The sequence below is a fragment of the Talaromyces amestolkiae genome, assembly GCF_001896365.1.
Source record: "Talaromyces amestolkiae strain CIB chromosome Unknown scaffold27.1, whole genome shotgun sequence".
In the NCBI taxonomy this organism is placed as follows: Eukaryota; Fungi; Ascomycota; class Eurotiomycetes; order Eurotiales; family Trichocomaceae; genus Talaromyces; species Talaromyces amestolkiae.
Window position 1 is genome coordinate 178,838 of NW_024468063.1, and position 23,455 is coordinate 202,292.

General features: G+C 45.1%; 7 protein-coding genes across 7 annotated transcripts; 5 read left to right on the plus strand and 2 right to left on the minus strand.

The window, feature by feature from the left end:
* Positions 1-6,513: 6,513 nt before the first annotated feature.
* On the plus strand, positions 6,514-8,845 carry BHQ10_009873 (uncharacterized protein; the record flags this gene model as incomplete). Its single annotated transcript, XM_040882835.1, has 3 exons — positions 6,514-7,920; positions 7,975-8,289; positions 8,372-8,845. The coding sequence occupies 3 exons, from the start codon at positions 6,514-6,516 to the stop codon at positions 8,843-8,845; spliced, it is 2,196 nt and encodes a 731-aa protein (XP_040738375.1).
* A 1,515-nt stretch (positions 8,846-10,360) lies between these two features.
* On the plus strand, positions 10,361-12,243 carry BHQ10_009874 (uncharacterized protein; the record flags this gene model as incomplete). The annotated part of the gene is made up of 4 exons (XM_040882836.1): positions 10,361-10,477; positions 10,541-10,798; positions 10,854-11,219; positions 11,464-12,243. 4 exons carry the CDS (start codon positions 10,361-10,363, stop codon positions 12,241-12,243), a joined length of 1,521 nt encoding a protein of 506 aa, XP_040738376.1.
* A 604-nt stretch (positions 12,244-12,847) lies between these two features.
* Positions 12,848-14,536, minus strand: BHQ10_009875 (uncharacterized protein; the record flags this gene model as incomplete). The annotated part of the gene is made up of 1 exon (XM_040882837.1): positions 12,848-14,536. The coding sequence occupies one exon, from the start codon at positions 14,534-14,536 to the stop codon at positions 12,848-12,850; it is 1,689 nt and encodes a 562-aa protein (XP_040738377.1).
* Positions 14,537-16,510: 1,974 nt separating this feature from the next.
* BHQ10_009876 (uncharacterized protein) lies at positions 16,511-17,848 on the plus strand (the record flags this gene model as incomplete). The annotated part of the gene is made up of 1 exon (XM_040882838.1): positions 16,511-17,848. The coding sequence occupies one exon, from the start codon at positions 16,511-16,513 to the stop codon at positions 17,846-17,848; it is 1,338 nt and encodes a 445-aa protein (XP_040738378.1).
* Positions 17,849-18,270: 422 nt separating this feature from the next.
* BHQ10_009877 (uncharacterized protein) lies at positions 18,271-19,515 on the plus strand (the record flags this gene model as incomplete). The annotated part of the gene is made up of 1 exon (XM_040882839.1): positions 18,271-19,515. One exon carries the CDS (start codon positions 18,271-18,273, stop codon positions 19,513-19,515), a length of 1,245 nt encoding a protein of 414 aa, XP_040738379.1.
* Positions 19,516-20,040: 525 nt separating this feature from the next.
* On the plus strand, positions 20,041-21,129 carry BHQ10_009878 (uncharacterized protein; the record flags this gene model as incomplete). Its single annotated transcript, XM_040882840.1, has 2 exons — positions 20,041-20,218; positions 20,282-21,129. 2 exons carry the CDS (start codon positions 20,041-20,043, stop codon positions 21,127-21,129), a joined length of 1,026 nt encoding a protein of 341 aa, XP_040738380.1.
* A 39-nt stretch (positions 21,130-21,168) lies between these two features.
* On the minus strand, positions 21,169-22,695 carry BHQ10_009879 (uncharacterized protein; the record flags this gene model as incomplete). Its single annotated transcript, XM_040882841.1, has 1 exon — positions 21,169-22,695. The coding sequence occupies one exon, from the start codon at positions 22,693-22,695 to the stop codon at positions 21,169-21,171; it is 1,527 nt and encodes a 508-aa protein (XP_040738381.1).
* Positions 22,696-23,455: the final 760 nt, after the last annotated feature.

The window sequence follows — 23,455 nt, forward strand, 5'->3', positions numbered from 1 at the left end:
TGAAGACTCTCTTCCTGAAAGTGGACAAGGCTGTATTCTATTTACCAGCTGAAATCAAAAACTTGTAATGAAGCTGGCACTATTTAGTATTATTTCAATTCTAGATGTGGATAAAGAAATTGTATCTAAAATATTAGAGAAGATGCTAGCACACAAAGATATGCTAAGAGATTTTACTATATCTACTACTCTTCTCACACAACTAGCCTTTCTGCCTTTAGTAATTGTATAAGCATCAGTCTATATTATTGAAAATGGTATCAATTTGTTGACCTACTTTGTACTACTCTAAGACCAAGAACAAGATATAGTAGAACTTCTAAGTGAAGACTTTAGAGATCTAGGATACTATAAGGATATCTAGAATCCTATAATTACTACTTAGTTAATATCATTCAAACAGATCCAGCAGCAAGATCAAGTAGCAGCAGACTATCTATCTTTCATGGCCTGCATTGATCCACAAAATATTCCTCAATCACTCCTTTCTCAAGAAACATCCAGGAAACAGATAATTAACACTCTAGGACTTCTTAATGCATACTCACTTACAAGCAGCCAAGATATAAACATTAATTTGCACAGACTTGTACATATTACAACCCAAAACTAGCTTAGAAGGAATACATTATTCAATCACTAGATCCAAAAGATGGCTGATCATATGCAGAAGATATTTCCAGATGATCATCACACCAAACAACAACTTTAGCGGGAATACCTTCCTCACGCTTTAGCACTTATGCATGAAAATGAATTTGTGATACAAGAGAGTAATTACCTAGATTTAATCAAAAATATTGCAGATTGTCTTAATAGTGATAGAAGATATTAAGAAACAGAGATACTTTATACAAAGCTGATAAGGATTAATTAGAAGAAATCTAGCATAAATCATCACTCTATTCTAGCCAGTATGGGGAATCTGGCAGTAATCTACCAAAATCAGGGTTAATGGAATGAAGCTGAGAAGCTGGAGGTATAAGTAATGGAGATAAGCAAGATAGTGCTGGGTACTGAGCATCCTATTACTCTAGCAAGCATAGGGAATCTAGCAGCAACCTACTGAAGCTAGGGTCGATGGAATGAAGCTGAGAAGCTAGAGGTGCAATTAGTGGAGATGTATAAGAGAGTGCTAGGTACTCAACATCCTGACACTTTGAGCAGTATGGCGAACCTAGTATCAATATTTTGGTGTCAGGGTCGATGGAATAAAGCTGAGCAGCTGAATAAGCAAGTATTGGAGATAAGGAAGATAGTGCTAGGAGCTGAGTATCCTGATACTCAAATCAGCATGCCAAGCCTGGCAGCAATCTACTGAAATCAGGGTCGATGGAACGAGGCTGAGAAGCTGCAGATGCAAGTAATAGAGATATTTAAGATAATGCTGGACGCTGAGCATCCTTATACTCTAAGCAGCATGGGGGACCTGGTAGTAACATTTTAGTACCAGGGTCGATAGAATGAAGCTGAGCAGCTGAGTAAGCAAGTATTGGAGACAAGGAAGATAGTGCTAGGAGCTAAGCATCCTGATACTCTAATCAGCATGGCAAGCCTGGCAGCAACCCACTGAAATCAGGGTCAATGGAACGAGGCTGAGAAGCTGCAGATGCAAGTGATAAAGATATTTAAGATAATGCTGGGCGCTAAGCATCCTTACACTCTAAGCAGTATAGGGGATCTAGCATTAACATTTTGGTACTAGGGTCGATGGAATGAAGCTGAGCAGCTGAATAAACAAGTAATAGAGATAATGAAGATTGTATTAAGAGCTGAGCATCCTAATACTTTAATCAGCATGGCATACCTGGCAGCAACCTACCGAAAGCAGGATCGATAGAATAAATCTGAGAAACTGGAGATGCAAGTAATGGAGACAAGCAAGAAAGTGCTAGGAGCTGAGCACCCTAACACTCTGACCAGCATGGCAAACCTTGCCTATACTTGGAAATTTCAGGGGAAAATGCAAGATGCCCTGACCCTGATGACACAATGCTCTTACCTGCGCAACAAAGTGTTAGGGCCCAGCCACAAAGATTCCATGTCAGCCTCTCGTGCTCTTAATGATTGGATGAATAAGAGTAATCCATACCGCTCACTATGGAGAAAATTCCGCAGCCTCGGCGGAAAGTTTCAACACAAACTTTAGCTAACGCGGTAACTAACGTATCCACTCATGGAAGACACATCAATCCACCTTTTATCCTCAACGAAGATCAGCCGCTTCATCATTTCTTAGAGATTATTTTCCCATTGTCGCCGCCAGAGAAGGCCAAAACTAAAAAGATATGGATTAGTTTGACACCGCCACGTTTTCAGCATTTAGCTGGATAACAGGCAGCTCATTAAAGGAGTAGTGTATCATCATTGCAAGCAGAATATATTATTGTATTCTAGTATACATATGTAGAAAAGGAATATAAAGTAGTGTAATTTTCTAGGCGCAAATATGAAGTAGACTACGGTCAGTTCACCGAGACCACTTAAAGGAATTCATCTGATTAATGTTGCTTCTTCAGGTCATGTGGCATAAATATGACCCCGAACAACTGCTTTGGTCATGAATAGATTTTAGCATGAGCAGTCGGTTTCCGTATGGAAGTTCAACTTACAAACCATGCTTGGTTTACCGTATCATTGTACTGTTACGTCCCATGCTATCGTAATATACCCAAATACTAGTTTAGGCCTAGTATAGAGTAGGGTAGAGGAGTGGTGTAATAGGAAGTTGGGCAGGGAGAATTATCAATATGACATAAGCATTTGATGCTTTCAGACCTTCATTAATAATGGAACTATTGCTAACCTACAGAGACTGAAGATTGAGAAAGAAAACAATCTTATCTTACAGAAACTCTCATTCTGATGCGTGCGCGGATTCTAGGATCGGAGTCCCAACATGGCGGCAGATATGCCACGTCAGATAGAACCAGCATGAGAAAGGTCAAGTCAGTAAGCTGTTGATAGAAATTCTGACGTATTTACTTAGTTGGTGTGATTTTTCACAGCTACCTTGTTGTGCTGTTATAAGTGGCGCCGAAAAAGAGTCGAAGAGTTGCAAAACATGTAAAGCCGCACTTGCAAGGCGCTGTATAAACCACTAAAATTTACCGAGCTCTAAGAAAGTTGTTTGAACTATTACCGGAACTTTCTAGACAGCAGACCCATCGCATTTATCATCGTTTGAACGTGAGCAATATCCCATTCTGGAGATTATGCACTGTCTGTAGTGACTATCTTGAGGATGTAGATCCGGAGGATGGACCGATTCGATGGAGACCAACGTACGAACGTACTTTTCCGGCATACCACCGTTGGTGTGGGTTTTGAGCATTTTACAACACCCAAGGAAGGCCTTTTACCCGTTGTTGTATGCACGGTAATAGCTTCATCTCGAAAGCCCTAAATTACAGATTGACAGCAACTTGGAGTAAGAGATTAAGAGAATCTTAGTATCCTAGATCTTAAGAAAGAAGCTCTAATATCAGGTGAGCTAGCTAGGATATCACCTAGATCTAAAGTAGTATCCTGCAAGTTACCTTAAGAACGCACTATTAGCGTTGAAGGCTTTTCACGACGCTAATCTAGAAGTGAAGGGAATACCTCTTCAGCTCAACGTATAGATCAAGGCAGCGGATGAGGATTGCTTTATGCAGGACTATAAAGATGATCACATGTTGACTATAGACACTCGTAGGCAAGCATCTTAAGGAGCGGAGAGTGATGTAATAGAGCGACGGACTAGCTATGTGGTAGAGGCCCTCGCCAAGGCGGATAGGGCTCTGAGCCCTGGGGTTGCTAGATTCGGATCGCTTGAAGCGCGGTGCCTAGTTGGGAAAAGCCTTCACACAAAGGAGCACATAAATGCCCTTGCCTAGGCGGATAGCTTCATTCTTGTTCTCTTTCTTTCTTCATACTCAATCTTGCCAGTAGACCCCGCGCCCCTAGATAGCAACAATCAGCGGTGTCGGCCATTGTCACAAAGGAGACTGATTTGGATTATTCCAGATCAATATATCACGCAGTTTAACCTAATCTAGATTTTCTGTTGAACAATTTATTGGAATATAAGCAGTAGAAACTACATCAGCCAGCTTTTATCAGTGGTGTAGCTCTAAGTGCGGGATTTTTCTTATTGGTAGAGAAATCCGATTGGGACTGCGCAAAGATCGAGAACGAGGTCCTGTAGCCCTAGTATAGCCTTAGACACTGGAACTTCATATTGTAGCAGAAGGGCAGGTTGATAGATCCTGAATTAGTAGATTTATGAGCATACTAAACGCAACCGTGGCGCAGTGTAGAAGGCCTTTGACCCAATAAGCTTGTCTTCCGATTCGTGATTTTCTCCCCAAGATGACGAGGCAGAGCTCCAGCAAGGTGACTGGAGGGTTCCTCCAGTGGACCCTTGTAATCAATTTGCGCAGTTCCATAGGCAGAATTGCGCTATTAATCGATAATAACATAGAGATCAAAATGTTCTACATGCAACACTGGCAGAATGCTATAGGCTCTTCAAAGCCAGCTTTTCAGCTCATTGGATATATGGAGACACCCTCCTGCATGGTTTCATAGTTGCATTAGGACATCACCGTCAGAAATTAATTCATGCACTCTATCCGCCTGAATATCAATCAATTGGATGCCCGATATTAGTTAGATGTAGATTACAAAGTTAAGTTGGACTTCAAATCGATCTTCCTTCGACTGTGAAAAGTGATATAGCCAGTCTGAGGCCCTTAAAATGGGTTTAGATAGACAGAAAGAGGCAATACTCAAACTAACTCGCATGATCCTTGCACTACTATAATCATTATGCAACCAGTCTAATCCTTATTGAGCTACATACGATAAAGCCCGGTGCCTACACTGGCACAGAACGACGTCTCTATCCAATCAGCTAGATATTCACACTTATAGGAAAGTGGAGATTGCTCGATAGAATTCCAAATTCTATCTACAATGTGGCTAGCTAGACACGGTGACTCATCCTATCCTATAGCATCCCAGATGAGGAGAAGGTACGCAATATCTGACTGCACCTTCACCTCCTGCAATATGTGCAAGTCTATAGGGACTATATAGGACCACGTATCAAGCTGAAAAGCAGGCACTCGAAATGCAATGAAAGCATATGAAGTCCAACGTAAGAAAGCTATGCCCCAACCACTACTTCTAATAGAAAGTATAATGTAGAATAGGCTCATTCAAACGTTGAGACTCTCTATCTTGTGGATACACTTCCTGAAGTTTCAATCACGAGGAAATGAAAAGAAAAGAATCATCAAATGTAACGGTGGCGTAGTCTACCAGCGCAGCGTAAAGACTCAATTTTCAGCTGTTAGATGCATCACGGGCTGCTAGTGACTCCCAAGGCTGCGTAGATTATTGAGATAGAGAAAAACAGGGATGCACTTGAGCGGCGGTCGTCGAGCAACGCACTTGAGGTTGGTATAGTCGACGAGCATCACACGCGCTATCCTCCATCAGGACAGGCACAAAAAATCTAAACCCAAAACTGATGCACGCTAGGCCGACAGTTCTCAATCTTGCTACTTAAGATATTTGTTTGCTACCTAGGTATTGCTTATATTCCATTGGGCCAAAAACAATCAGAACTTTTTCAGACAACAGAAAAAGAAACCTGGCAGGCTTCATTTCTGCCACAATAGGTAAATCACAGCTCACATGAAATATGCATATCTCTCGTGCTAACGAATTTCATTATTACCACTATAACGATTATGATCCATCCCCTGAAATGTACACCCGGTTTCACTGACGTGAATGACCTCGGAACTTTTTTAATATCCACAGTTGAATGAACAATGCCTACGTAGTCGGGGTTTGAAACTCTGGACAAATGTAAAGGCCATAAGAGGCTGATAAATAAAAGGACCGGGTACCTACCTGGAAGATGTTGTAAAAATATGGCGATTGCTACTACCTTGTACTACATGGTGTAACAATGACTATTACTTCGTCAGAATGTACCAGAATAGTTACTGCTATGAGTCAAACGTTCACTCCAGCCAACTAATCATGCTTAGGTGATGGTGAAAAGGAGGCACTGTAACCCAATTCACTTAAGATCCGTGATACTGAGGACTTGTTAGAGGGATTTAGAACAACACCAAGTTCCGGCACGTAGTTCACCTGATGGGGTATTTTCAGCCACAAGACCAATGCGTGGAAATGATTTTTCTACTTCCATGCTTAATCCTTGAGACAATTCCGGGATACTTGTCCATTTTGAGACAACTCTGTGCCAGTCAGAACCTAGAAAACATGCCAGAAAATAGGGACAGCCCATAAAATGTGAAACACGGTTGTATTCTAGACTCTTGTACCACGTTGGGTGACTTAGGTACCATCTAGACAATGTACCTCATTTCCTTCTCAAGCTTCTTATACTCCGTTAAAGCAACATAAACACGTAAACATCAATACTCCCCGGTTTTCTATCCAGATTTTTCAAACATACTCGAAGCATAGGATATACCGTAAATAAGCGCCATGGCTGAAACAGTCTCGCTCTGTCTATCCTACATCACTGAGTCATCGAGCGAATCCTTGAAATCATTTGACAGTAGCGCCGCTGCCGCTGATGATGCAATCAACCTGCTCAAAGCGAAGGCTAAAAATAGGAATGTCGAAGCGTTGAATGTTCCATCGCTGGCTTATCCTTTTCCTGTTCAGTGGTTAGAGATACTGTTCAGCCTGTATACGGATAAGCAGGAACCATCAACACAGATGGATCAGAAGCTTCTTGGACGAGAGACCAAGAAGGCTAGAAGTGTTGCCAGTACTCACAGCGTTGAGAGAGGAGAATCTTCAGGTACTCATACTTCTTCTCACAAGTCAACAGAAACTGCCATGGAAGCGAACGCAGCCGGTGGTGTGAATTACCTAGTTGAAAGTGCCCAGAGGTCGGTTCCGACACAGCGACAAAGATCACCTGATGGGAACGAGGGCACAGGTGACGACATCGAGCTTGAAGTCTTGATCAAACGTGCTTTCAGACTCTCGTTAACCGATGGATCAGAGTTTACCAGGCTCACTGTGGCAGAATCCCTGTATACAAACAAGGGCAAAGAACCTATTCGGCCTGCCGTCACAGAGACAAATTTCCTTGACACCAGCATCTCTCAGCATGGCGAAGAAAGCGCGCTAAGCAATACCAACAAGAAGAGGCCGCTACGGTCTGCCCTTAAGACAAAGTCGATATCTTCGACAAGATTCTCAGCAAAGAGACACTCGTCCACTTGTTCAACGGAGTCTGATCAGTTTACAGCAAAAACGACGGTTCAGTTTGAATCTCGTGAGGTTGGAAAACCAATCGGACTTCATAAATCTTACAGTAAGAGCATTGAATCGGATGATGAATGGAAACAGGATCGTAATAGGTCCGACGAGCAGGATTCTGAGGATGATATATCTGATGAAGGAGATCAAGAATTGCAACACCGACTTGATCTCATTCTCAAAAACAGTCCAGCGTCAGCCATAACCGTGAAGCCATATACAAGCCCTATGACCGGACAAGATGTCTTTCTGTTCAACCACGGCATTGTCATACCAATTAAAGACGTAAATAAGCTTGTCTACGGCGTAGCTATTCCCGGGAAAATATACCGGCAAAAGAAAAACCGATACCCATCCACCTTCGCATTTCTGGTGACATTGGCGAAGGCGAATCTCGATATCCTAGACATCGGAACAGCGAATGACGATTTCATCCACGCGTTGATCTTGGATGACGCCGAGGAAGCTTATGGAAAGTCGAAATACGGGGATTATGCATGGGCCGGTATCACAAAAGAGCGAAAAAGTCGATATGATCCAGATACCCAATTTCGGTGGTCCATTTTTTTCCCGTCACAGTGGCGACGACATGGTCTTGTTTTGTTGGAAGATCAGAATGTGAGCTTGAAAAGTTTTCAATTTCTATTATTAGGCATGGCGCTGATCTATTAGCCCCCCGAAAATAGTTGTAAATTCCGAATAGTGACCTTATGCGGAAAAGTGTTACATCAGTGGTACGTGCGATGTGAACCGCGAAGAGCCTTTGGTCCACGGGATATCATCGCTAGAACATCATGCGGCGAAGACGATACTTGCGAATTGTCATCTAACTGGGAGCCCGAGAGCGGACCGAGGGCGCACAATGACTCCATTAAGCGCTGGACCGAAATCGATCCGGATCGAGAAGGGGTTGGCCTTCCGGATCTATTCCACCCTTTCATGAAGGTTTGGATTATTGAAGGGCCTCCAAAGGAAGAGCCACCGCCGGTATGTCAATTCCTCGAAAACGAGGGTATTTTCGTGGAAGATACGTATTACTGAGGCAGATAATCCTGACTACTTGTCACAGGGCTGTATGAAAATAAACTGTGTCACACGATGCGGGCTTGTAAAAAGCAAAATCAGACTTCTCTGCCCCCGACACATCTCCAAAACCCCGAAATGCATTGGTGGCGAATTCACCATGCTCATTGATAGAGGATGCGCGCTTCGCGACGATATTGACCGGTGTGACGAAAAATCCCTGTGCGAAGGTTATCTCGCCTGGTTCGATGCTCGACTCGGCCTGCCATTAGAAAACTTGTCTGTCAAGCAGGCCAATGACCTCGACAGATTGCATACTACTCTTGTGTCGGCGTACAAAAATGAGACAAGGCTCATGGGTTCGTTCCTGAAACATAAAGATAGCGAAAAGAAATGGCGTGATGTGATCTACAACCATGTTGACTACTATGAGATGTTGTTTAGATGGGGGTTGAGGGGCATCCAATATCCAGAGGGTTTATCCGTGGTACGAGCAGATGAATCTGTGCTGATGGGGTGATTGATGCCATGTAATTTGGTGGTCTCGTTTCTTTTGTCTCGTATAGTCGTTTATTAAATCTCGGTCAATAATGCGGACTTGAGACTGCGCATCTTACGAGTGATTCAGCCGTACGGGTAACATATTTCAATTAAAAAGCAAGCAAGGACCAAACGCCTTGTCGATGCAACCCGAATCTTTCTGGAAAGTGGACACGATTGATTCGACCCAATGCGCGGTAGATAATCAGACACAGCATTATCAAAGGAATGTTTGTGAATCCGGTCTTTTGGTATGTGCAATTGACTCTCAGTATGGGTGTGTCAAACAACCACTGCAGGATCGAAAGAGCAAATTGTGGAATTGAACTCCGCAGCCCCGATGATCCTATCTATGCCATTCAGGTGGTTGAATTGCGCCCAAATGTCAAAGCTCATTATTTAACTGGTCTGTGAGTACAGTAACATTGTGTCTGATACAATGGACCAGATTCCAGGCACTATCACTTGCAATGTACGCGTATTGTAGGCTTGTGTAAGCATTAGCAGGGGTGATTATCGTCTTGTAGCCTCACTTTTTTCCCCACACCCCGGCATTCTGGGATTACTATGAACATGGCGCAAAGTAGACTAGGAACGCAGCACCCTACCAAAGCGCTGGTCGTTGCACGAAGTGCATGAAGACTAGACAACTTCTGGCATAGAACACATCTCAGCCAACCACTCGATATAGAATTTGCAGGGCCTAGATCTTGCCTGTCTCTGACCCTTGGCATTTATGTCCGCGGGCCTTGTTATACGGCCTGTAGATCGACGCTAAAATGGCTCCCATGCATCGAAGTCGGTCCATGCATCGAAATCGGTCCCAGTTCTTGCAGTCTCCCGCTGTCAACCCACCCAAATTAGGCACATACCCAAGACTACGGAATGGTTATGCATCCAAGCTTTTCGGACAGTCGGTGAGGATGGTGCAGGGGTTGTAGTTTCGAGGAGACATTTCGGAATATCCTAGGCTGCCATAGGAACTTGTGAATTTAATCCAACGACAACATGTGAGGATATAGTTCCGTAGACGAACTCCCTAGATAAATTCCCTAGATGATCGGCTTACTCGGAACTGAAACTGTCCATTTCAGAGTTTGTAGTCTGGGTTAGGGTTACGACAGCGACTGGTGACCAAATACGGTTAGATTGATTATGATAATGTTTGATACGGTATCGTATTATAACCAGATCCGCGTAGCCGTTAAGTAACCAATTAGAGCCGTCGATCCCGCGTTTAGTGTGGGTGAGGCCCGAAGATTACTCATCCCAGTGCATAATCCACAACCAAAACGGCAAGACTGGTTTTCCCGAGTCTTGACATCAGTCAGTTCCCTCTAACCCCCCCCTGCCCACCACATCACTTTGCGTTCAATGAGATTCTGAAGCTGGGTGGAGGAATCGGACGCATACTGTATAGAAAGGCTACACCGCGCCCGCAGCAGCTCGACCAAATCGAATCTCCCATTGATGCCGACCAGACGATGACGCCCTCATGGGAGACGCCGAGACGCCCAAGAGTGACAGCGCTGAAGCGAAAGCCCAGCTGGTCGCTGGCAAGAAATCACGCCGTACACTGTCATGCCTCAGTTGCCAGAAGCGTAAAGTAAAGGTATGTTGCGCAGCTAGCATAGCGTACATGAATTGCAGACTGATGGCGTTGTTTCATTGATAGTGTGACCGTGTGAAACCGTGTCGAGCTTGTTGTTTGCGAGGCGTGCCCGCCCAATGCGAATACGGAACTACGAAACACGACCGGGGCTTTATTGAGCAATCAGACCTTATCGAAGAACTCCGGGCGAAAGTGAGGAAGCTTGAGCAAAAGCTCACCGAACATAATGGCGTCGTACTGCAAGGAAATGTCGGGCCAGACAGATCTGCTTTGAAAGCGAAGGTCGCGGCTATCGACGCGAACAAGAAGACTGTTTCGCAAGTACGTTACTGAAGTGGTCCGAAAGTGTTGCTGAAGTTCAATCTAACACTTATAGATACTCTCTGCAACCGGTCTACGGAATGCTTTGGCACAGTCGTCGTCCCCGGAGAAGTTCCTTCTAGAAGTTTTCGTTGGCGAGGTAATCAAAGCTTTTGCACCCGATCCGACAAATATCCACGGTCGAGTCTTTGATCTTCGTGCAGCTGCTGAAAGACGAATTTGTTCCCCACTTTTGGCCGCTGGCTTCGACGCAACAGCATTGATATTCATTGGACAGCGAGACCAAAATCAGAAATTTTTGACTGCTGGAAATAACCAGTATCATCGAGCTCTGAGACTACTACAAAAGACAGTAGATGATCCACAACAATGTACTTCGACCGATGCTTTGACCATGGTCGTTCTTTTGACCGTAATTGAAGTCAGTGAGATAAATTTGCCGGTTTCACTTGTCGTCTTGCTAATGTACGTATGGATGAGCAGGCCTTTAATCAAAGCTCGCCGGGTGCAATATTCAAACATCAATTGGGTGGATTGGAGTTGTTACGTCTACGAACACCCTATCGGCATCGAACGGGGTTGGATCAATCTCTTTATATCGATCTACGGATGTTCTGGGTTAGCGTTCCGTTTTGATATAGACATTCAATTACTAACCTGCCCAGGTAACAACTGCCATCGCTAGTAGAAAGGCAACATTTCTCGCTTCAGACGACTGGTTGACGTTGCCTTGGACCGAAACCGGCCTACAAAAAGACATTCTTCATCATCTTCTTGATGTAGCAGTCGATATTCCTGCCTTTCTCGGCAAGTATGACACTTTCAAGACCGCCTTGGTGAAGGGCAAATTATCTCAAGCGGAACTTCTCATCACACAGAATGAGATACAGTCGACCGCGACCACTCTTGACGAGCGACTGCAGCTGTGGTATTCTGTCAATGTACTGCACTACGAACATGGATATATGACGGAGAAGTCAGCAGAAGATTACTTGAGGGATGCCGAGATTCCACGTTTTTACTGCCAAAATGTGTCATCCGGTGATATAGAGCAGCCACCCGTGCTCATTTACCCGGATTTACTCTTAGCTACAACCATGTGTTTATATCGCGCTCTCCGTCTAGTCGTAGCTGGCGGTGATCATGACGGTATTTACACGGTTCTGAGCTTCTCGGAACGCTACCAGCTTGCTGTCGATATATGTCGAAGTATGCCATACTACTTGAAAACAGTTCCTGGTTTTTTGGTATCCAGATTGATGTTTTCGTTGCGTGTGGCATTTGACACATTTCCCGAAGGAACGATCGAAAGGGAATTTGTTCAGCAAATGTTCGGCTATATTGGTGAGAAGTATCGATTTCGTGTGTTTCAAAACCAGTGCTCCGAGTCATCGACAGCTGTACGAGCTCGTGCTGTGAATTTGGTTGGCAAACTTCAGGGATAAGACTGCACTAGGTCTTTTCTCTCGATTCGGCGTTTGATGTATATAAAATGATAGCTAGGCGCCGATTTTTGCTGGCAAATCGGGCTTATGCTGTGTTTCGGGATGTGCTCGGATTGGTTATATGGTTTTTGCAATACAATCAGTCCTTACACATAAGCTTTAATTCTTGGTACTCGAGCTTACCTAGCTGTAGTCCTATATGTTAGCTGCTCGTCCTCTGTAGTTAATCTGGAGACCAGTCGGTTGTCTATGTCATCGAGGCTGTTTGAGTTCCAGGAGCATCCGCGCCGTGACCTTGCACAGCATTGACTATCAATTGGTGTAAATCTAGAAAAGGTGGGACGATCAATTGAAGTGTATACTTGTGTACGACACCAACAGCTCAAATGCACATGCTCAGAGTGGTATTTTATTTCATGCAATTGCCCCTCCGAATCTAGGATTGCATATTAGCAATGAATATGGTGCCGGAAAAGACCAATTTTTTTTTTTGATATAGTGCGACTCAAAGCTGAAAAGGGCCGCCTGAATAGATTATTTATAGAAAGTATAATTACAAGTATAATGCCAGAAAAGAACATCCAATCGACGGATAGTGGTATGTTTACAATATCAAAACTGCCACCAAAACAAGGAGAATAGACATGACGTCTACCTTCAAAGAAAAGGAACCGCCCGTGTAGGTAGGGACAGCAGCTTCGGTGGCTGTGCCAGTACCAGTAGAGGAGCTGGTATGGAGAGTTGCAACAGGGCTAGACGAAGTACGAGCAGACGAGGCGACAGCAGGAGCAGCACCTCCAGTGGCCATGCCAGTGCTTGTGCTGGCTGGAGAGTTGGACTTGAGAGATGCACCATGAGCACCGGTACTGATACCACTTCCAGAGCCTCCAGCACCTCCCGCAACTCCCGCAGAAATGATAGAGGTTGCAGCGTTAAGAGGAGCGGTTGCTGTTGTCAGATACGTAGTTGGTACACCCCCAAGGCCGGTTGAAGTCACAGTATACACCTGAATTGTCGGTATACCATTACCCAAGCTGCCGCCTTTCGATGGAACTGAAGTATGAATACTTGAACCGGCTGAGCCAGTCTCTGTGGCCGTTACAGGGCAGATCGTTGTTCCTACAACGACAGTCTCGGTCACGAGGAATGTTGTTTGGTCTCTTGCCGGGCAGTTGGTAACGGACGCAGCGCAGGATGTGATTGTGTGCACCTCAGTCGAGTATACGGTGGATGTGGTGACCGGAGCTGTGGTCAATGCGGCCTGAGTGGTTGAAGATACAGTTGATGCAGAGCTTGTAAAGACGGAAGAGAGTGAGCCAGATGTCTGTTGGCTTGATACAGACGCAGTTTCGGTTGAGAAAGTTAGTGTAGAGGAGCTGGTGGATCCAATTATGGGATGAGTCGAGCTAATATCATGAACCGCACTACTTCTTGAACAGCCTGTTCGCACGGGTCTCCTGCTTGGGGTGGGTCTGACAGCAGAAGAGGAGTGCGGATGAGTTGAGCTAATGCCCTGGGTGGCACTGCTTCTTGAAACTGTGCTGATCGCAGATGAGGAACCAGTAGGGCTCGAAGAGCTAGCAATCTGGACGGCACTGCTAGAAGCTGTTATGACGGCAGAAGAGGGAACAACAACGGTCGATGAGGATTGAATTGCGACCGATGAGCTTATGGACGGTGTTGGTGTTAGTGTTGGCGTCGTGGTCGGGGTCACCGTCGCAGTCGAACACACCTGCGTAGGCCCTTCTAAAGTGATCTCGGCAAAGTTGACTTCAGAGCTGGCTGAGAAACTGCCTTGAGTACATCTTAACACAATCGCGAGCTCGCCGGATTCATCAACAGCATCGTACGTCGCGGTAAATTGCCTCCAGACCCAATTGTCGTTGTCCGTGGTGAGAGTCTGCGAGCCTAGATCGACATTGTCAAGAGACACGGACACGGTACAAGCTCCAGTTCCTGTGCCAAGTACCTCCCACCACATGCTGAGGGTATATGTGTCACCGGGAGTGAGGCCTGAGACCTCTTGCGAAACGGTATTGTCATCCAGATAGTCTCCATTGAGGGCCAGGATGTAGCCATAACGCCCGCCTGGGTAGGCACCATAATAGGTATCGTAGCTGTTGCCGTATTGCACACTCCAGCCACTTGTGCCGCTCGTAAAGTCAGGGTTCTCGATGTACTGTGTGGTGGGTACGGGCTGGCAGTTTACTACCGTAGTCACAGACGAGCTGCCTCCCGAAACGGCCGCCGACAAAGCTGGCAGGGCGGCCAGGAGCAATATTGTTCTGCTCATGATCGATAATGAAGAATGACCGTAGTTATTCAAATGAGAGAACCAAACAGAAAAAAATAATGGAGCGACAGGTCCCAGCCTCCGATTAAAATAGGCGATTGTTACAATATCGCTAGAAATTGCCGAACATCATGGCATCGGCAAATCTAGACATCAACCACACAAGGTGGAGCTCCTGGAGATTAGCGCAAACAAAACCACGTATATTCGCCAAAGAGTGCCTCATCTATTCATTTTAAGAATGTTTATTGATGAAACGTACCGAATCGAAGCTTGAACGTTGGTACGTAGAAATTTTAGCAGAGGCTGCAGAGCCCTTAGATCGACCACAGAAGTTCACGGTGCCTGAATTCTGCTTGGCAGATGGCTTCTTCTTTTGAATTTAGGTATCTGTAATGTGCTGTAAACAGTGTAGACCAGTCATAGAGTATGACAATTGGATACGCCCGTCGCTTACGTCGCGTGGGAGCATGTTTGCAGAGCGCAGTCCATACTAGAATTTTCCGGCGATGACACGCCCGCTTTGAAGCTTGCCAACAAGCGCTTGTACTTCATTCTTGACTACTATGTAGTATTTGCATTAAATTCTGTTTCATCATTCTTCTATTGGTGGGTTGGTAATTGGCACAGTCTGGTTTTAGCACCGAATATTTTGACAACATTCATCGTCGGATTGATTTGATTTAACGTCAAGTTTTCAAGGCTGGAACATTGTGATAACACGGATCTATCAGATACAATGTAATCGCTAAAGCAGGTGCTCAACAAATGTGAGAGTCTGGCCATCTCGTTGTCGACCTCATCGATGGGCCGATTTCTACTCGAGTCGAAGGGTTTTTGTCATTGCGATAATCATCTTCCGAAGGGATTAAACGTGATGATAAGTACTAGCCGCGTCAATTTTCCGTCCTCTTTTGGTCTCTTTGATTGACTTCAATGATGAAGATACCTCGGTAAATATAACTAGAGCCGTACAACCGCGTACTGAGTGTTCCACGGTATAGTGAGATGGTGTGACAGTTATTGTCTTGGTACAAATTCAAGGACAAGGTGACATGGCGACCATTTCCGTACCACATGTGACCTCTGAACGGAAAAAGTTCATACACGACCATAAATAATCTTAGGGCAGTGATGATCTTTCGGTTTGATGCAGTGTAAAAATAGTACCCGGCGGGGCTGCTCAGCTCTAGGCTGCCTGGTTATCATAGAAACTGGACCCAATCCTGGCGCCTTAATTCCGCCCTCTGAACAAGAACTTAAAAACCTTGAAAAGTTTACTAGCAGACGCCTTGATTAATTTTCCCAGCGCGTTGCCATCTTCAAATCACCTCGCAATTATAATATCACTTTTTGACGCTGGCTACCGGGTCGTCGGGAAAAATTCCCATTACTAGTAGGCGGTTGTTGAAGTTGCTCTACTAGGTAAATTTGCGCCACCTAATGGATCGTGTGGTTCGGCGTGAAGCTGTTACTAGTGTGATTAAGTCTAATTTACTGATTGAAGGCTGCATGAGTCATTACCGATCTCCGAAGAAAACAGTATTGCAACTATCTCTATGAGTACACGTCACATATGAATTCTGAACGAAAAAGAGCTTCTACACGACGGTCTCGCACGGGATGTCGAACATGTCGGTCAGTTTTTCTCTCTCCTTTTCTTGTGACCGCGGCATTGCTTGCTAACATAAATCATCTAACTGCAGCCGGCGACACGTAAAATGCGACGAGACACCAATTGCTTGTAAAAACTGTGCATCTGCAGGCTGGAAATGCGACGGTTATGACGAAAACCGGCTTGCTCACCCTGGCAGGGGAAGCAGCACCGCTAAAGTCACCACTAAAGTCACCACTACCAACATCATTAAAAGTGAGCAGTCGCTTTCTCTTCAACATATCGCAGCTCCGTTACCAGGAAATAATTCGGATGAGCGACGAGGGTTCGCTTTTTTCCAAAACTGGACTGTGCCGAAAATGAGCAGCTTTTTCGACAGCAAGCTTTGGAACAATTTGGTGCTTCCCATGAGCCATTCTGAGCGGGCTGTTACTCATGCTGTTGTTGCACTGAGTGCACTACATGAGGATATAGAGGCAAGAGGTGTACCGCTAGCCAGGGTAGAATTAACGAATCAGCGTCAACGATTCGCACTCGAACAGTACACGCGAGCTTTGTCTCTACTCAATACCCGCCGACATTCGAACGACCCGAAATTGCGAGACGTTGTTTTGACGTGTTGTCTTTTATTTGTTGTCTTCGAACTAGTTCGCGGTCTGTACGATGAAGCTTTTGTACATCTGCAGCAGGGACTCTCGTTGCTAAGTTCCTTGAAAGCGGCAGATACAAAGTCCCAAAGCTTGTCCGTTTCGGATTCATCAAAGTACATTGAGACGTCCCTCTCGGATGCATTGATGCACTTGCATATTCAATCTTCATTTTTTGGAGCTGACTTTTCTGATCCTCGATTCATTCGCCCCAAGTCCGAAGACACTGCAGACTTTCGCGATATCACAGAAGCCCGAGAAGAACTTGATATACTCTTGCAGCCTGTCTCTCGTTTCATGACCGCGGTCAGACTGTTGGCTTCCGAAGGAGGGCCTTCGAATTCGAATGTCACGCGACTAGATGTCGCACATATGCAAGCCGATCTGCGGATCGAACTTGCAAGATACTTGCACCGACTAAATAAATTCGAGACTCGAGTGCGGGGCTCATTAGATAACAAGTCTCAGCGTGCAGTTGACTTGATCCGACTACACCACAAGACATTCGCGGTAGTCCTAGAGACGTACATTGATATAGAAGACATGACATACGACTTTCATATCGATGGCTTCAAAGAAATAGTCAAAATGTCCGAGCAAATAGCGAAAAGCTTCGACGAGCAATGCGATCCCAACAACAATAACAGTCATTCTCGTCCAACTCTCTTGCTAGACATGGGCATCATTCCGCCTCTATTGTACGTGTGCCTCACCTGCCCCTGTGTAGATACACGTCGACAAGCCCTGAGATGTCTCAAGGCATGGCCGCACCGAGAAGGGCCTTGGGACTCGAATTTGATTGCGCTGATGGGAAGGCTCACCCTTCAAGTTGAGATTGAAGAAGAATTCAAGCGATTGTCGACTACTACTGCCACCAAAATCGCCTCGTTACGAGATATCACATATATACCGCCGCCATCGCGAATATTTAATGTCCATATGACTATCACCGATGACCAAATGACTGGGATTTTCATGTACAACACCAAAGAGCGAGGTCCTGGTATGCCGCATTTAGAGAGACGGGTGGCGATAGATGAGGCTATTTAGTATTAAGTAGAAGACATTATAGCTTGTTTAAAGAATACTATTAAATATTTGTATCTTCACTATTTATTATACGTTCAATCTCCGAGTTTAATGGTTTTCCTACGCGTTGTGTTTGTAATCCGCTTTGAAAATACAACGATTGACCTCGGAGCTCGGTCTTAATCTGGGATAGACTTCCTATTTAGGAACAACAACCCTTATTCCCGAAAAACATCATTCGATATCCCCGAAGCTTGGAAATACGATGTCTCAACGCCGATAAAATTTAGATGTATGCCGTACCAGCTTGTATATAAGATCGTTGATATGCCACGGATTATCAGATATTAGAATAACAGCAACAGCAATTCAATAACCTTCCACTAAGAAACCAAATTCACATCCGAGTCAAGTCAAGGCATCAAGAAACTCTACGAAAGAAAATGAATTCACCAAGAACATCAGAAATTGCAATAATTGGCGCTGGCCTCTCCGGCCTCGCTCTGGCATTAGCCCTACACAAAAATGGACTCAGCAACATCACCATATACGAATCGCGCCCAGCATCTCTCGACATCGGCGGCGCAATCATGCTGTCTCCTAACGCGTTAAAGGTACTTGACGGACTAAATGTCTATCAGCAACTACGACTACGAAGCTATGAATTCGACACCCTCTATTTCCGAAAATCAGATGAAGCCATGACTCCTGTCGACGCCTTCGAGTTCGGCTCTTCGTCAAAATATGGCTATCAGGCTCTGCGGGTTTATCGCTACGAATTGATTGAGGTATTGCATCAAGCAATCCTCGAAAAGAGAGGTATATCAATCAAATACGGCAAGAAGTTCTCTCGCATCCTCTCCGAGACAAACGAGGCCGTAACCTGGGCCTTCACCGACGACACCGAGGCATCAGCTTCACTCCTTATCGGAACCGATGGAATCCATTCCCAGGTTCGCAGATACATGTATCCTGATATCGAGCCTCGCTTCACAAATGGTATTGGAGTGACAGCCGCCGTGCCTACAGCACAATTACAACTGCCCACGGGTATCGAGACGCCATTGACCCTTATGAACAACAAACACGGCGCATTCGTTATCGCGCAACAACTACCCGATGGCAGCGAAGTGCTTATTGGTAAGCAGCGACGATTCACGGAGACCTTTGACAAGGAAGGTTGGGCAGATCTACTCAACAATAAAGAGTGGTGCATAGACTTTCTCCGTCAAGGCGCCGAGGACTTTCCACAATTAGTCTCCAACGCCGTCAGCAATATCCCCAAGAACAAGATCAATCTTTGGCCTTTCTACGTTGTGCCGAAACTCGATACATGGGTGTCTGCGGGCGGCAAGGTTGTGATCATGGGTGATGCGGCGCATGCCATTCCGCCCACGGCTGGACAGGGAGTAAACCAGGCATTTGAAGATGTCTACACATTTGCTGGTGTCGTCGGCGCACTTGAGAGAAGAAATACGACTGATGCTAGCAAGCGAAGTGTCAGCTTGAAGCGATGGCAGGCGGGTAGACAAGCAAGAATCGACAAAGTCCTTGAACTCAATGCCATGATTGACAAAAGAAGACTGCCGAACCACAATGACAGCTCTGAGGTTCAAAAGGGAGAATTTGATATGGGTTGGTTGTACAATGTTGACTTTGAGCAGGCGATTGCGGATTGGGTTGCTTGATCATTTTGGACTCTAGGTCGTGCTTAGTATATAGAAATAAGTAGATTGAACATTCCAGTACTTAGCGAATATTTTGACGTGAAATTTTTAACCCTATTTCTTGTAAATTTGGAGCCTTTTTGCAAAACCTGTCGTATTTCAAGGCAGTGATTAATACAACTTTACTATTAATGGTTAGTGCAAGAACATATTATCCAATACCTAAAGACTCTTATGGCTCCACGCCGATGGAGTTAACGGCGGAGTTAGCGTGAATTTCGGGGGTGTTAAGGAAGCTTCCGACTCGGTTTGTATATCGTCGAGGAAAGGCAGTGTTAGATGGATAACGAAGTTCTTCATCGTATGTAGAGACAACGTGGAGACTATTATTGACTTACAACTTCCGCCGTAAATTCCGCCGTTATAGCCTACCAATGTAGTTTTTAAGGGAACGTTGATCAGTTGAAATAGATGTAACCAATTCATATATATTGAGTTCTTCATATAAAACTACAAGATAGTGCCGAGTGCATTAAGAATTGAACAATGCCTGCTGTAAGCAAAGTTCCGACTCGAGCTTTTGGCAAACTTGGGCCAGAACTCCCACGACTTGGATTAGGTTTGATGAACACAAGTGGAACATATAACCTCCCACCTCCAGATTCCGAGCGTCTGGCATTACTAGACCACGCTTACAATAAGGGACAAGTATTTTGGGATACTGGTAATTTCCTACTTTAGATGGTCACGTACTGTGTTTCATCACATATCTAACATGGGTCTATAGCCGACGAGTATGGCGATTCAGAGGACTTGCTGGGTAAATGGTTCGCTGCCAACCCTGAAAAACGAAAGGATATTTTTCTGGCGACAAAGTTCGGTATTAGAATCATCGATGGCAAGTTACAGCCAAGCTCTTCGCCAGAGTACTGCCGTCAAGCAATCGAAAAATCCCTGAAGCGTCTTGGGTTACCTTACATCGATCTCTATTATATCCATCGTCTGGACAAAGTCACCCCTATCGAAAAGACGATTGAGGCCTTAGTCCAGCTCAAAAACGAGGGCAAGATCAAACACCTGGGTATCAGTGAATGCAGTGCCGAATCACTGCGTCGAGCTCATGCCGTCCATCCGATTACGGCCATCCAGGTTGAATACAGTCTCTTTTGTCGTGAGATCGAGTCATCAAAGACAAAACTGCTCGAGACAGCACGCGAGCTTGGTGTGGCCGTTGTATGCTACAGTCCTCTCGGAAACGGATTCTTGACGGGCAGATTTCGCACCGTCGAAGATGTCAGTGGACCGGGTGACCGCCGTCACATTCTGCCTTGGTATGCGCCAGACTATCTGGCAAACAACTTGGCAGTCGTCGACAAGATCGCCGAGATTGCCAAGACCAAGGGAATAACCTCAGCTCAACTTGCTCTCGCCTGGTTGCTGGCGCAGGGCAATGATATTTTCCCAATTCCAGGAACGAGCAATTTCAAAAGACTTGACGAGAATTTGGCAAGCGCTTCCGTGACGATCACGGAAGAGGAAGAGAAAGCTCTCCGGGAATTAGCAGGCGAAATAGTTGCAGAGCGTTTCCAGAGTAAGACTGGATTTGCATACGGCGATACGCCACCACTGGAGTAGGAATAAGTATTAATCTTGATGGTGAATATGATGCGTCGTTTAAAAGAGACCCGAGTCGCCATCAAATCCCAGAGGATCTTTCAAAAATAATTCAGATTCAAAATTGAGGTCATCTGTAGGGTTAAGTAACAAGGTCGTATCGAATGTATGTGAACTTTCTGGAATTCTTTCAAATGAGGTTTTGGTAGACGATATTTCAGAATGAGCGACTGGATTGGAACGCGAAAATTCGTTGTCCTGAAAGCTTTCGTAGTCATTCAAGCCAGATGATATAAGTTCTGGAAACTGCAAGTTTGTAGATGACTGTGGCATCTCTAGTTTCGCGGATATCACTGAAATTGCACCGAAGTAAGGTATCGATAATTGTAAACAACCCGGAACTCTCACAAATTCGGTACCCTCGCTCCACATGAAGTAATATCGTTTCCCATTTGCTGCTCCTGCCTCTATTTCCAGCAAACTACAGATCTGTTGAACACTTGCATCACGGTAAGCAGCTTTTCTGAATCGGTCGATAAGTCTGTAAATCATTGCAATGTCCTGCAGTCTTTGGTTCCCCGAGTATACACCAGGAGCCCATTGATGTGTGTCAATATAGGCCAAAAGGAGAGTTGCAGAACCAAGCCATGCTTTGTGATCCAGACCTCCGTAAGCGGTTGCATGACGGATATCTCTTAGAATCAAATATCGGTCCAGGAGATTACGACTTGCTGAAATGGTGACCTGTTTGCTATATAGATAGTCAATCGGGTCATGCATCGCCTGACTCGGATGACAAGACTTTCGTAGCAAATACGGTTGATGAAGAAGTAGTAATAAGTAGTAATGATGCATCTGGACCTGCAATATCCCCGTCCTTTTTGATACATCCTTGTCCGTAGCAGAACTGCTCGAATTTGTTATCACCCAAGGATCAGTGGGGATGATATTGGCTGATTCTTTCAAGTCACGATCGATACATCTAGTTTGTTCATAGATCGTATTGAGTTCATCGTCAGAGTGGTCGGCCTCACTCCAGCATTGCATCTTCATATTTCTGTCGATAATGCGTCCGAGAAGGGCAACCTGAATTCGGCCAAGCCTTTCGACTACACTCTTACCTGCAAGCGCACGCTCGGATGCGAAACTGTTGTCCGAACTATTGCATGGTAGACCGAAAATAACCGACACAAACCGATCAGAGTAATTGAGTAAATACCAAAGCGACTCCGCGCCATCATCACCAGGTTTCATTTTTCGTAAACCCATAAGCTCAGCAAGACCGATTGCACGTCGAATAGTAAGCCAGGCGGCATGATGGTTTCCAATTCTGAAATTATATCCGGACTCAAGCATTAAAGTCTCGAGCCCGTCCAAATTATTCATCAAGGTGTCGTGCGAGGTGACGCGATTCATAGCAATTTCCACAAGTCGTTTCGAAGCGTCTCGCACCGGTTCTTGAAGGCCATTTTTCGTTTCGTAGAATGTAGTCGGCTCAAGCTGTAGCATGCAGAGGGCGAGCTTGTAAAGCTTCTGTGCGAATATTACCGGGTGAGATGTGGGTGGTGGTTTCCTTGACGCATGCATAAGTGGTGATGGTCCGTCGCGTCCCTCTGCATCTGTTGTATTCCGGAGCCGACAGAACATCTGAAATGGCATTTGGAGGTAATTTGCCTGGGTCATGATCATCATTGTGACTGATTTCTTGGGCATAATAGAATAAAGATACTGGCTCAATGAAAAGCTATCGTTCAAGTTTTGCTGACTGGGGGAGCTAACTGATGGTGCCGAAAAACTAGACATGTTGAGATCTAACGAAGTGATTCCCTGCGTTCTTCTCATTCTGCAAATTTTCTGGCCGCCGTAATCATATCTTTGAGCTCGATCACTATCATTGAAATGTTCTTTCGTGTTTTTCTTCGTTCTGAGTAGCTGGTTGACCATTGTCTCAACATCGTTAATGCGCTGACTGACGTTACCGCTCCCATGCCCATCAACTGCAACATACTCTTGGCTTAAACAATCTAAATCTCGCTGCTGACAGGATTTGCAAACTGGGTTGTTAGGAGACTGGTATTCACATCGAATCTTGCGGTTTTTACATTCCCAACAGCTGAATGTTCCTTTGCGCAGTTTTTGACGTTTAAAACCAGCTTTATTTTTATTGAGCGGAGCGGACATCGTGCTGGCGTCTCAAGTCGCTTGGCTAATGCACTGATGAAGTACCGAAATGTCGATTTTTCTATGACTTATCGAGTATTTACGAAGGTAACTGAAGGGTAAAAGAAGTTGAAGTCGGCGATGGGCCAAGACGCCCGAGACGACATCCGAAAATTCTCCACTTTAT